Here is a 14,195-nt window from a genome sequence, read left to right on the forward strand (position 1 = left end):
CTCGGCGCGCGGGGTCCCCACCTGGGGCGGGGGCGCGCGTGGGGGCGTCGCGCGCGGCGGCGCCGTCCGCGGGGTGCGCCCTGGAAGTCCCGCAGCGAGGCGCGGGCCGCGGCCGCGGGAATCGCCTTGCGCCGCCGCCGGCTGGGGCGGCCAGAAGGAGCGAGCGGCTCGTGGAGCAGGAGGCTGCGCTGGTGCGCGAGCGCGATGTGGTGTTTCAAAATGGCAATCGGTGCCTCTGGGAGGCTTCGCGATTCCAGCATCCTATGACAATAATTTTAGGCCGGGTATCTCTTGCTGGAAGAGGCTCCATTGGTTGCAGCTTGTCTACAGCAGTCGGTGTAGATTTTTATTTATTTATTTTCACTGTAGCTTGCCAGTGCTGCTTGGCCTTGCTTTAAGTCTATTTTTGTGAAGCTACTTTAAGTGCACTTTGATTTATTTCATTTCCTGGTGGCTTAGCTTTGTAGCATTTAAGGTGAGATGTAAATCTGGATATGTATGCGTACTGATGTGGACGCAAAACTACTAAGAGATGCTCAAATTAAACATTTTTGCTCTAGAAAAAAAGAAATGAAAGAAAAAGCAATTAAATTACACTACTTACTAGACAGCTTGTAAGGCTAACTTGTTGAATGTAATACTAGACTACCTATAATGAGTACTTAATTCATATTATTACAGTCGTATAATCTTTGGCATCCATTGTTGCTGGTAAGCTTACTGTTCTTAATAATAATGGAACAGCAAACTTGAAAACCAGCTGTAATAACTGTAATGAGTTGTACTGAAATCTTTTTTTTTTATTTTATTTTTTTTTTTTTTGGAACATGAGCTTATGTTGATAATTTGGATTTGAAGCTGCATTAAAAAGCTATATTTTTAAGACCCTTTTTATTTTGGTATGTGAGGCAATAAGAGTTAATGTGTATTTACTCTTTGGACTTGTTTGCTCCACCCCAAAAAAGCTGCTGATATAAATGCTTCTAAGAGGCGAGGTTCATTTGGTTTTACTCATGGGAAATATGACAAATACATGAGTATAGTAATTACAGCACAAGTTGTGACCTGTCTCCTGATTTTTTTTTTCCCTATGTCAGAAAGTTACAGAGAATCTTCAGTCACATCATTTTCTTCAGGGCCCTAAAAACTTACCTTTTCTTTTTCAAATAAGCAAAAAATATTTAAGCTAGTTCTAATCTGTTTGTTTGTGAGGAGTGTGTTGTTTTTTCTTTTTATTTTTTTCTTCCCTAGCTTGTTTTCACCTCAATATCAAGGTCAATTGGATATGGAATTGGTACAGTGTGTGGTTTATCTGTGTACAGCTGTGTTTATCCTATTTGGAAGGAAGCTGAAGTTCTAAAATTCCTAACGAGAGGTTAAGCAGCAGCTTTGAAGAATATATACCTAACTTGCATGGTGCACAGTTCAAACTCAACTCGGTAAAAATGGCAAATTTATCGATAAAAGCTATTTTTCTAAATGTCTGGTGGAGTGTTTTTTTTTTTTTTTTTTTTTTTTTTTTTTTTNTTTAAATCAGCACTTTGTGCAATGCCATCTGCTCTCCAGTTGGACTCCTGAACAGATTAGACTTCCAGTGGCTGTGGTGGTGCCACTGCAGGATTAGGCAATATGACACAGGATTCTGGGTTATGAGGATTGGGAGTGTATGTGGTGTGGGATGGGAAAGGAGGAAAGAGGAAGAGACTTAACCAACACAAAACATGAATTGTTTGTATTTAATATAACTGAACTGGTAACTAATAGTCAATGTATCAGAGAGCATTTTTTTTAAAAAAAATCTCTCAAAAGAGAATCTATATCTTAAGTGAGAGTTAAAATAGTTCAGAAGCACCACATGCATCATAATTTATCTTACAGCATTTGACTGACTCAGGCTGGCCTCTCTGGATAGCTCCGAGTCTGGATAACTTGCTCTCTTTGTATGGGAAGGACTGTGTGCTCCTCAGTACAAAAACTATTATCATGTCACCTCTGCGTTATGATGTCTGGATGGAACAGGTTTCACTATTGTGTGTGCTGGTATTAACAATTTATAATAATAGTAACACTTTTTACTCAAAACTCTTGATATTACAGAGGTTTTTTTCGAATTCTTTGTTCACTTTAGCAAAAAATGTAATTCCATTTCATATGAATACTAAGCTGTTCAGTTCCTTTTCTTCCTCCAAAAAGATTTTGCTGTATTCACACTATATTTTTGTATCTGAAAAGATATGAATCTTGTGTTTTTTATTTTTTATTTTTTTCTTCTCTATCACTTTTGCTGATTTTACTTCAACTACTGGGAGTAATTCTGGTGAAGTTAATAGTCTTCCCAGATTTTCCAAGAAAATTTATCTTCAATGTCTTTATGGATTCCTTTAATAAATATAATAATAAAAAAACTCAACAATTTCCCCCACCTCCATGACAGTAAGCATCCTTTTGCTAAAATGTTCATGAAAGATGACAGAAGAGCATTTGAACTTTCATGCTGAAAATCACTGTTCTTGGCAAAGTGGAAAGCAGTTTCTGCTAAGGCAAATGGTAAATAAATTAGAATTCCAGGCAGTAACGCAATTTGCCCTCCAGACCATTGTTATCTAGAAGGTTTATCTGATAGGAAGGAAAAAGAATCCGGGAGAAGCAGAGCAAGTAAGTTATGTGGTGTGGTCTTCTTGTTTATTTATTTATTTATTTCTTAAGATCTACAGTGCTAAAAGGAAATTACAGTATGGTGGCAGTTTTAGGGGGAGGAGGGACAAAAGGAGACAGAAAAAAAGAGAAGGGAAACCAAAGTGCAGAAACAGCAATAAAAGGAAGTTGTGATGCTGTTCGTGGGGAGTTAGGCTTTGACTAAAGGAAAAAAAAATGTATAGATAACTATAACAATATACTCAATTTACATTTATGTTTAAAATATTATGTTTCTGGATAGAAGCTTAGTGAGCAGAAAGTGAGTACAGGTGAGTAGAAAATTATTCTTATTTTCTTTTAGATCAGAGACTTAAACTCTCAACAGTTTTGAAAAACAGGTTTTGAGTCTTAAATCTTCAGCTGGCAGCATGGTTTTCTCTCTGGAAATAAGTTTATTTTTTAAAAAACACTGAGAAATTACGTTTTCCTTCTTTCTTTCTTTTTTCGGGGGAGGGGGAGAGGACACACTTTAGAATACTGGAATGACTCTGCAGTCTTAGTAATGTAGACGTTTGCTTTTAAGTAGGCTGCCTTTATAGTTCCACCTCTCCTCTTCCCACAATTATTATCTTCTACTAGAAATAGCGGGAACTTTTTCATAGGTTCTATACAAATATACTTTCCAATGCCTTATGCCTTTTCCCAAATCCTCTTGTCCCCAAATAAAATCTGTGGCTACTGCTTTTGGGGAGTGTGGAATGATGAAAGGATATCTGAAGTGGTAGAGCATAAAACTGAAGGTACTCGTGAAGAATTTCTGAGGTACTGCATTATCATCAGTATCCCAAACTCTAGGAAAACTTTATCGGCATAGTAGTACAGAAGTAACATGTAGAGTTACAATATTCACAATTCCAGTTGTGACTCTTCAGTTGAAAATAGTGACTTTTAGAGAAATCCACCAGTGAGTTTCCAGGCTGGATTGAATTAATTGTAGTTTTTAATAAATTTATTTACAGTAAGCTTATGAAGAGTTAAGTGACGTAGGAAACCAGTGTTTCCAATGTGACTGTGCTGATGACTTTCTTTTGAACAACTTAGGGTGCCTGGTGTAGCACAGAGATGCCTCTTCTATCAAACACTGCTTACAGCTCTGCCCTACTATTTAAATTGGCCTTCTCCTGTGATCTTGTTTATGCCTAGACAAATGCATCGTTTGCATCTAGACCACTTGGGAAGATTCATTACTAATTTTTTTAGCTAAAATGTGATTTTAATGTGACTGTGAGACTCTATAAATGAATAACTCGGAATACAAATCATTTGTGTAAATTGTGATCTTGGTGGTCTCCAGTGGGTAGCATTAGCAGTTTTGGAAAATAAATTGAGTCAAAGACGTTTTAAGGAAGTAAGCACTGCATTGCTTAAATTTGTGTTTGATGGTGGTGTTATTTCTTCCTGTAGCTTCCAGGTGGTATATGGAAACTAAACAGTCAACTAAACAAGCTGTTCTGAATAGAATGGACAAAAGCAGGAACAGACTCCAGTTTGACCACTACTATAGGAAACTGAAAGTGTCTTTCCAGCTGATGGAAAAATTCATGGTGTGATGCTGAGGAGCATGCTGCATATGAAGTTTCACAAGTCCTGGTGTAATTTTCAAGTACTGACAGAGGAATCTCCCTTTGATAGTTACGACATTCTGCACCTCTCCTACAACAGATAGTATATATTGAAAAGAAAGTAATTTGGTTTTTCTTTTTTTTTCTAGAGGGGTGGTAACTGATGCGGCACGCAACCTATTTGCGTGAAGTATGGAACATGGCTTAGCTTAGTTTAGTACAGAGAAGTTCACTCAGAGCRTTTAATTCAGGAAATGACCAGCTTTAAAAGGATAAACTGCCTACTGTCACTAATGTAAGTCTTTTATGTGCTGTGAGAACTTGCATGCTTTTATGTCCATGATAGATTAGTTTGTATTGTGAGAGTAAATACAGTGAATTTTTGATTTCAGTGCTTTATTTGGAACATTTTACAGAAAAAAGCAAATTAAACCAGTCCACTTTCCATATCACCAAAATTATATTCTGGTATTATAAAATTACAGAACTAAAAGCAAACAGATAAAATRTGGATAAACTATCTACTGTCCTTCATAGGTATAAATCATACTCTGCCTTTATTAAGGAAAGGCATTAGCTTATGCYTCAAACTTTTTTTTTAAAGTAGGTTAAGCAGAAATTTGCCATCAATATGAAAGGCATTGGTTGTTCTGTATTTTTTTTWAAAAAGGTCATTTCAGATTCAGTTGATGGCTTAGACTTGTATTTCTTCTGTGCCATTGAGTTGTCTGTGTTTTGGAAAATAAACCAAATATTTAGCCCTAAAGCAGCAATAAGACAATAGTACAACTTCCCTGAATTGGCAACTGATTACACGGCGTATACAGGAAGCTTATCTTAAAGTATGGCAGTTCCGTGTCCAAATTTGAAATGTTTCATTTGATTTCTTTTTGTGCATTCAGTTTAAGAAGCTAGTGAGAGGTCAGTTGCTTTTACAACTCCATTTCCCATTAGTACTTCAGCAGATGATTGTTGGCACGGTGTACTGTAATTGGAAGAGGCAGAGTGGACTGTATTAAGCTGTTACACGTGGATGCTGCTTCTTCCACAGAAGTGTTGCCACTCCTTTCCTTTTACAAATGTGTTGGAATTGTAGCGTGGGGAAGAGAAGACTGAGGAGGGATCTTATCAATGTCTCTAAGTACCTGAAGGGAGGGTGTCAAGGGGACAGGGCCAAACTCTTTTCASTTGTCCCRTGTGACAGGACAAGAGGYRATGGGCAGAAACTGAAGCACAGGAAGTTCCACCTGACCATGAGGGGGAATTTCTTCCCTGTGAGGGTGACGGAGCACTGGGACAGGTTGCCCAGAGAGGTGGTGGAATCTCCTTCTCTGGAGATCTTCAAGGCTTGCCTGGATGCCACCCTGTCTAACATGCTCTAGGTGACCCTGCTGGAGCAGGGGGGTTGGACTAGATGATCTCCAGAGGTCCCTTCCAACCTTACCGATTCTGTGATTCTATGAATGAAGAAGTTTGCAGGTGGTTTCTTGTCAATGTATATTAAAGCATGATCCTTGCTCTTTGCTGTGCTCGCTAGGCCCAGCTTTTGGAATTGTTGGAGTGAAGAGAGGGAGATGTGTAAGAGGGAGTTGTGTCCAATATTTTGTTCTTCCCAAATCTAGGGGAGCTTGTTGCAGTGAGCAACTTTTGCAGTAAGTAGAGAAGCTATGCATTTAGGATGACTTGTAAGTGGATCACACTGTAAAGGAGACAAGAGCAGCCTGCGAACAAATAGGAAGCATTGCGCCTCTGAGGGCTGAGCTGCTGTTAGTATCTGAGCTACCAGTGTAAGTTTAGCAGTAGAAAAACCCTGAAACAAAAAACTTGTGCTGCTTCCCAACATCTTTTAGTATGTTGAACTGTCTTCATTTTACAGAAATGCGAATGGAGGCATGGAGTTTATAACTGACTAGTGAAAGGTCGTACGGGGACGTGCTGTCAGATTTGGGAACAGAACCTAATTGTTCTGAGCTCCCCCCCCCCAATTTATTTATTTATTTTTTTCAAATTGCCTTGGTTGTACTGTGGCATAGCAACAACTGCATTTTCTAAAAAATATGGTGAGATAGTGGAATGAAACCTTTGGGAAAACATGCATCTGAAACTATCATTAAGCTCATTAGTACCAAGTACTTTTAAAAAGCTTTACATATCTGTTCTCATAGAACCTTTAAATGCTAATTTTCAGGTTGTTCTCTAAAATTCTGGTGTTATATAATGCTCACAATACTGTCTCTCTTTAAATGCTCATGGGTATCACTGTCCAGGCAGAGGCACTAGAAGATACCACTCCTCTTTTCTCCTTCATGAAAGCCCTCTGTGTTTGATAGTTCTGATGACTGAAATCTTGTTTATCTGCAGACCAGCAGGGTAGTAGCTGTGTAGGCAAAGTTTGGATATAGCAGGGCCCCCTTGAGGGGTGAGAGGGTCCTTAATTAATAACTTCTAGGCAAAAGGATCATGGTGTGGTTTTTATTTGTTGTTACCCAGTTGGAAATGACCTGTGGGTCCCCAGTTACTCAGTGCTGAAACTCGTTCCAAATTACCCAAGCAGGCTGACTACGAAGTGCAGCATTCCTGCTCTTAGTATTTGTATTACTGAGGACGGTATTCCCCTGACTTAATTTCCTGTCTGCTCCGTGCCAGTCTGGGCMTCAGGGACAGAGATGAGTGGGCTTGGTCACAAGGATCCTCCCTTTCCCTCCACCCCTAGAAAAAGGGAAATAACTGCTGARTTTGTATAAGTATAGTGCCTCACTGCGGTTCTTCCCTTTTCTTGGCCCTGTTGGTAGGGCAACTGCTGCAGACAGTCTGTGGATTGCAGAAACACCCCCGTGCAGCTCCAGACTTGCACAGGGCCCCTGGAGGCTGAGACCTCTGTGCTGTGGAGAACAGGTTGTGGTGTGTTCCCCATCAGAGCAGGTGACTTTCCTTCACCCTTAGCCTGTCAGCAGGCTCTGCTGACTGTGCTTTAGGGGCTCAGCCAAGTATTTTGTCTGCTTGGTGCCAGGCAGTGAAATAAAAGATACAGCACTTAAAACAGTTGGTCTCTTTGAGGAATCCATTTATCATACAGCAAATGAAAGCAGAGCTTGAAAGTTCCCCTCTTGGTATTAGAGGGAGCACATACTTTTTTCTCCCCTCTTCTCTTACCTCTCTCCCCCCAGGTTAGTAAAGGTGTAAATGCCACCTCTTTCTGATTTTATTCAAACAACATTACTCATTGCTTATGCAAGCCCTTAATACCGTTAGCAGGAACTGTTAATGTAAGAGTGCTTCCTGACAGAGTGTAGATTTGTTACTATGATACAGATACTTTAGAAAGGAGGAAAAAACCCCTGCAAGATGAGTTCAACTAGGAACAAAATGTAACCACAGCGTTTAAATATGCAACTTATAAAATCAACATTCTGTATGAACATGAGTTGAAGTTGGTAGTCAATAACAGCTTCTTGGTGTCTAATCTGACAAAACAAACTAGTTTTAATCTGAAAAAGATTGTTTACAAGAGGACTTTATTTTTTAATAATATTCTTGTCTGAGAATCTAGATCAGCTGATTTGGCAAACTGGAATGGGATCTGAAAATCAAAACTTATTGCAGTTTGGGCCTCTCCTGTAATGAAGTCACTTTATAACTGTTACAGAAGATAGACGGCATCTTGCATTTTCTGGCATGGTGGAACATTTGCTAAGAACGGTAAAGGTTGTATCTCTTGCCCTACGATACAGCTTTCTTAGGACCAGGATGAAATTCATTCTCCAAGAATGAAGAGCTGCTGCTTACTTTCTTTTTGCATGCAGAATATGTTTATCTTGTGTTAATGTACCTCTTATGTTAAGATAGCASTTATATTTGTGGAACAGTCTCTTTTCTCCCTCTCCAAAAAACCCCARACAATCAAGTATATATACTCTTTCTCCAGCAGAAGAACAAATGTGTTTCTTCATGTGCTGTTAGAAAAGACTAATACTATAGTGATGAACAGGTAAAGAACTCATGGATAAGAGAATCTATATATTTTTTTCTAATTTTATTTTAAACCTTGGGGACGGATCAGAGTAAAATATTGTGTCCTATTACTTTTGTAAGAAAGCAGGGAGGCCTGTAAGTACTTGGGCAGGAGAAACTTGATAAACAAATGCTGATCTGACATCCTCAGAGTTGACTGTAATGTTCTTATTGGGTGGTCTAATATTATAAATAGTTCCAATAAAAATGGCTTGTTTACTAAAGCCATAACAATTTTTGTTTGTATCCTTGTAAGAAAATTGAGGTGGAGATTCTTCTGGCTTCTTTCACGCCTGTATTTCACAAGATAACATTTCTTCCAAGCTATACCTATCAAGCAAGTGGATTTTTTTCACCACCTCTCTCCAGCTAATCTTTCACCATTTGCATATTTTCAGTTTTATCCTCTGATCTCCTTTCTGTATCATAGGGTCAGTGACTCTGCCAACTGATACTTGTTCTGCTACAGCCACTGTCAGCTGAGCATCATATTGGACTTTATACTTGAAATGTAGTCTCCATGCAGCAACTTTATATTTTCTGGAGTGCAAGATAAGTAAAAATATCAGGGGAAAACAAATAGACAAGAATAGAGTGTCCATGCAGTTTCATCTGACTAATGCAATAATGTCTGAGTAGTTGCAGAACACCATGCCATGACTTGTCTTTTCATGTACATAAAACAAATGAAAACACTTCTCTTTGTTTCCAGGTGCTTCTCCTGATTTGTCATGTCAGTGTGAAATTGCTGGTTTTCTTCTCCTTGCTGAAGCCTCCTATCTGCTTGCTGCAGACCATCTCCTAGACCTATTGTCTCATTTGTGCTGTTCTACTGCCACCAAATGCTGTCAACCTTCTCTTTTGTTCCATTAATGCAAGAGGGTTCTCATCATAGCTTCTGCCTCTAAAAGAGGCTTCCTCTCTCTACATGCCTTGTTGACTTTCAGTCTCATTTCAGATCTCATCTGAAAACCTCTTTTCCCTTGCCTATTTATTTTAATTAATCTGTTATTTAATTGCATATTTTACTGAATTGTATTTTAAATTATGCAGCTATTTTTTTCATGATGTCTTTCAGACAAGTAGTTTCTGGTACCATGGGTTTGAATAATAGTTCATCACATAAATCAGCAGCTACCAAGACTTTCAGTTTATCTTTAACAGCCCAGAGCTGAGACCAAGCCCTTGGCTATGAGGACTATAACCACCTGGGGGTATCGTGATGAGAGTAGGGTACAGAGAAAACGGAAGACAGCTAAGGGGATGCTGTGTGCAATGAGACGCTGATGTTTTTCTTTGCTAGTAAACCTCTTTAAGAGGCCTCTCAAATATATGTAGTTGGGTTTTTCCTTTATGAGAAGTCTGCCTTGTTTAGGAAGATGATCCTTTTGTTAGTGTGAGGCCAATGAGGGTCAAAGCTTAATAAAGCTTTACTTGGAGAGCTTTGAATCTCTTAGCAGTAGGGAAGAGGTAGTGCTGTCGGGGGAAATAGTGTTCTGTACCCATGTGCTAATACATGTGTATTGACAAAACAGGGTTGAGCCTAATCCTGAAGGATTTTTTATACAATGTAGCCTCCAGGGCCATGATGTATGAGTGCACTTATGTTGGCAAGATCCTTGGAGACCTGTCTGGGGATTGTTTGGCTTTTGACATGCTGGCTGACTTGCAAGATTTCTAAATCTCTGGGAAGAGCTGTTCTTTCTGCAGTGCAAACTCCTGGGTTAGAGTTGCATTAGATAAAATATGTCTGATTTGGAAGTGTTTGACTCTGAAAGGCTCTCTTCAAATACTGTGGGTGTGTTTCTAGCTGCAGCATATTCTGTTCTCTCAGCACTGAAATGATCTGGTTGCTGTAGTAGTCCTGAGACTTGTCTGAGGGCATTATGAGCCCTATGTTGCCTTARATGGCAACAGATTATTTACGTCTAATTTCTAAGATGTCTTTACACTTGAAAGCTGGAKAAAATTGTTGTTGCTATAGGTGTAGTTGAAGCTTGGGATCATACAATGCTTCTTACAAAGTGAGAAGTCTTATATTGCTTGAATAGTGGCTGTGTCATTTCTAGATGTGTATTTCATTCCTCTTTGTCAATCTGTCCTTTAAACTGATGGAGAAGAATAACAGTCAGTGGAAAGCTTTCTAGCACAAGCTCCTTTTGAAACCTACTGTCCATGAACAAGAGCTATAAAATCTGCTTCTGGCAATTGTCAGTTTTGTGCAGTGAATATTGAGTGTTCGGAGGTTGAGAGGGGCATTTGTTGTAATTATGAAAGAGACTTGATTACTGGGGAGGGAAGCCAAGGATGCAGGTATATGGTACCTGAAGATTGAGCAAAGTAGAAAAGTTACTGCTGATTTTCATATGGCTCTGTGTGTGATACTCAGCTGAGGAGAGAAAAGTTGGGTTTGGTCCTGAATGTGGAAGGTATGGGGGCTTCAAGCTTGTTTCTCAGGCATGGGAAGAATTTAAGATTTAATAAGGAATACTCTATGTTGAATAACTTACTGCCTTACTAACATCAAATGACACTGATGTGGGGTATGGTTCAAAAGCAGTTTGGGGTTCTTAAATGTGTAAATTACTGTTAGGATTGAAGGCACAGGAAGATGGAGAGCTCACAGAATCACTGAGGTTGGAAGGCACCTTTAGAGGTAATCTAGTCCAGTCTCTGCTCAATGTAGGATCACCTAGATTAGGTTGCTCTGAACAGTATCCAGTCAGGTTTTGGGCATCTCTAAGGATGGAGACTTTGCAACCTTGTTCGGTGTTGGATCACCCTTACAATTAAAACCCTTAAGCTTTTCTACATTGCAATTTGTGGCCGTTGTTTCTCATCCTGTCACTGGGCACCACTGAGAAGAGTCTGTAATCATCTTTGTGACACTTTGCCAGACTTGCTCCAGCAGGTCTATGTCTGTCTTGTACTGGGGAGCCAAGGAGGGGAGCCAGTGCTCCAGATGTTTCATGAGTGCTGAGTAGAGGACAAGGATCCCCTCTCTGGGCTTGCTGGTAACCCTTTGCTTAATGCAGCCTAGGAGGCTGTTGACCTTCTTTACTGCAAAGGCACACTGCTGGTTCATGGTCAACTTGTCCACCAGGACCCCCCAAGATTTTTATTTTTTTTTCTTTTCTGAGAGCTCCAGTCAGTTTATCCCCAGCTGAGTTTGTAACCTTCCTTCTCTTCATGTCCCTGTTCAGCCACTCTGTCATGCTCCCTGTGACATGGTAGCAGAAGGACAGCAATAAGCGCAAATACAATTTATTTTTGCATGCTGTCTGTAGCTGAATGCTGGAGAAGTAGCTTTAGTTTTTTTACAGCTTGCTGCTAGAGGTTACTGCAGCACCATTGGTAGGGGAGGAGTATGAACTGAAGTGGATACTTACTGGCTGTTGTAAGTAGTACTCCACTAGGCCTGGGGAAGTGAATGCGGGAATACTGTGAGTCATACCTGTCAGTGTCATAAAGCAGGAAGCCCTTTAAAATTGGCCTCAGAGGAGAAGAGGTGTTTAATGGAGCAGTTGTGAAGGAATTATGCAAATGAAGACTATAAATAATGAGCAAAAGATACTCATTTACCTTCTTACATCCTCAGAAAGCGACTAAATGCAAACTAAAAACTGCAGAAGTTGAGACAAGGAAAATACATCATCGCTGTGGATAATGGATGTGGAAAATGCAACCCTTCATGATGATAAGAAAATCCTCCTTTGGTGATTAGGAAAATGAATTTCTGTGGTGGTTTAGAATAGAATTTTTTTTTTTTCCTATTTCCTTTCAAAGATGACAAAGTGAGAAGCTGGAAATCATGCTTTCTCTTACGAGAGCTAGTTAGGAGAGGAGATGTAAAAAGATCATTCTCCAGGTTTGCTTTGGATATGTCTTCAGTGTTTACACTGTACTTGATAAGAAGCTTTCTCTCTTTTGTCCCCCTGTTTATGAAGGATTTCATTAGCATATAAATACTGTTTGTTCTTTAGTGAAATTGAGAGTATGTTCTTAGGGTATAACTTTTTTTGCTATGGACTAAGCCACTTTTTGCTGTTTTAAATTAACCAATTTCAAGTGAAGCTTCTAAAATGTAGTTATTCCAGTCCCAGCCTTGTTTGCTTCTGTTTACATCCTAGTAAGAATCTTATCCATGGTAGCTAAACCGTGTCAGCGGATTTAATTGGCCCACAGTTTGCTTGGACTCCTTCCTCTGCCCATCTCGCAGCGGGGAGAGGCCATCACAAGTTTAAAGCAGTTGGCTATGCCAGGGTGCCCTGCCCCCATGGGCTGCTCCASTGCTGTGTCCTCCCTGGTGCTCTAGCAAGCCAGGCGACAAGGTGCCCAGCTTTCTCTGGAGGCACGGATGTGCTGGCACGTTCTCCTTATGAAAAGATGGCTTCTCTGAGCAGAGCTTCTCTGCGGCTGTAACAAGGCCASTCATCTGTTAAGCTGATTAGATAGTAGCAGGCTATCCTCGTGGCCATGCTACAAGTGCTCATCTAGAGTAGTTATGGGGTRGTTTTATTGCTTGGGGGGATGCTGCGCTGGGAGTAATGCGGATGTGACTGTTCAGATGCACCTGGGCACATGGGAGTACAAACATTGTTGGGTTTCATGTGACTACATTTCTTACATCTACCTCACGCCACCCTTTTCCCCTTCACTCTGCACGTGAAAGAGAAGCAGTCTTAAAGATCATATGAATGAACAGCATTAAAACACCAATGAGGCTTCAAAATGGACTAGAAAATTTGATTGTAATAGTATCTGCCAGAGGCATTGCAGCAGTGTCGCTAGCAAGATTTCCTCRCTTGAACTAGTGTTGTGCTAACTAGCAGCACAGCAGCTTACTCTCCAGCTAGTGCTTTGTTTAAAAGAAAAAAACAAAGTGTGTGTGCATATATATCTAAAATATTTATCTATAATACGTTTTTGTAAAAATATATATAAACAGTTAGCCCTGAACTTGACACTTTATTTTCTATCAAAGAACTTGCCTTCTGTCATCTTTTGTCTTCTATAAGTTTTGTGTGTTGCTAGCTTTAGATGTTGCCTTATTTTATTTTATTTATTTTTCTTTTTTTTGTTCTGACCTGTTGGCGGAAGCGGGGCGGGGGAAGAAGTGATAGTGTATTACTGACTCTCCTTTCCTTTCCTCTCATTCTCCTTTTCTCCTCCATTCTCTTGAGTTTTTTTGTTTGTTTTTTGTTTTTGAGGAGCTAGATTCCTACTTGTTTCAGTTGAAAATACCCAGTATTTGGATGACCTTCTTTATTTAAGCTCTTTGCAATGATGTTACTAACAATAGGTTCAAATATTAACATTATAAAAAAAAAATAATTCTTCAAGCGGAGGCTGGATGTAATGTGCTAACAAGCTCCATCAGATAATAAAGTATACAGTCAGCTCCAAGAGTACTCAAAAGCCTAAGCAATGTTAGTGACTGTTAATGTGACTGGATAGAAACAGAAACTAGGTTGATTTTCTTCACTTATCTGCCAGTTCTTGTAAAAGCAATCAGTCCTCCTATTGCAGTCCACTACTTTATTACAATGAGATCCCTGTAGAGCCTGTTTGCTGTATGTGGCTATGCCTCACAGGGGGAAAAAATTACTGTCAAGCTGAGAGATCCACTGGGTTCTGGTGCCAGGCATGTTGTACCAATGCTGTGGGATCTGCACAGGCTGTGGGATGGTCTCATGATGGAGTGAATATATTGATCATTGAAGCTCTAAGCAATCTACAGTAATTCCATCCCAGGGAGACTCTCATTTTTATAGTATTGTAACTAAGAGATGTTTATTCTGTAAAGAACCTCTAGATCTGAGAAAGNAAAAACAAAACAAAAAAATGGGATGCATTAGGAAGCACAGAGAAACCTAAACAGCTAGTTCAGGCTTCCTGCCTGTCCAAGTCTCCTCTGGTGGCAAG

General features: G+C 39.8%; 1 protein-coding gene across 1 annotated transcript in view; it reads left to right on the forward strand.

Annotated features, from left to right (window-relative positions):
• ABI1 (abl interactor 1) overlaps positions 1 to 14,195 on the forward strand; it is an 88,744-nt gene that overhangs the window by 2,970 nt on the left and 71,579 nt on the right. The window contains exons 2-3 of the mRNA XM_085318315.1: positions 4,102 to 4,241; positions 4,531 to 4,554. Of these exons, the coding sequence (XP_085174441.1) occupies positions 4,102 to 4,241; positions 4,531 to 4,554 (164 nt within the window). The remainder of the gene's footprint in view (positions 1 to 4,101; positions 4,242 to 4,530; positions 4,555 to 14,195) is intronic.

The sequence above is a fragment of the Rhea americana genome, unplaced genomic scaffold, assembly GCF_003343005.1.
Source record: "Rhea americana isolate MKP2758 unplaced genomic scaffold, rheAme1 scaffold_53, whole genome shotgun sequence".
Classification (NCBI taxonomy): domain Eukaryota; kingdom Metazoa; phylum Chordata; class Aves; order Rheiformes; family Rheidae; genus Rhea; species Rhea americana.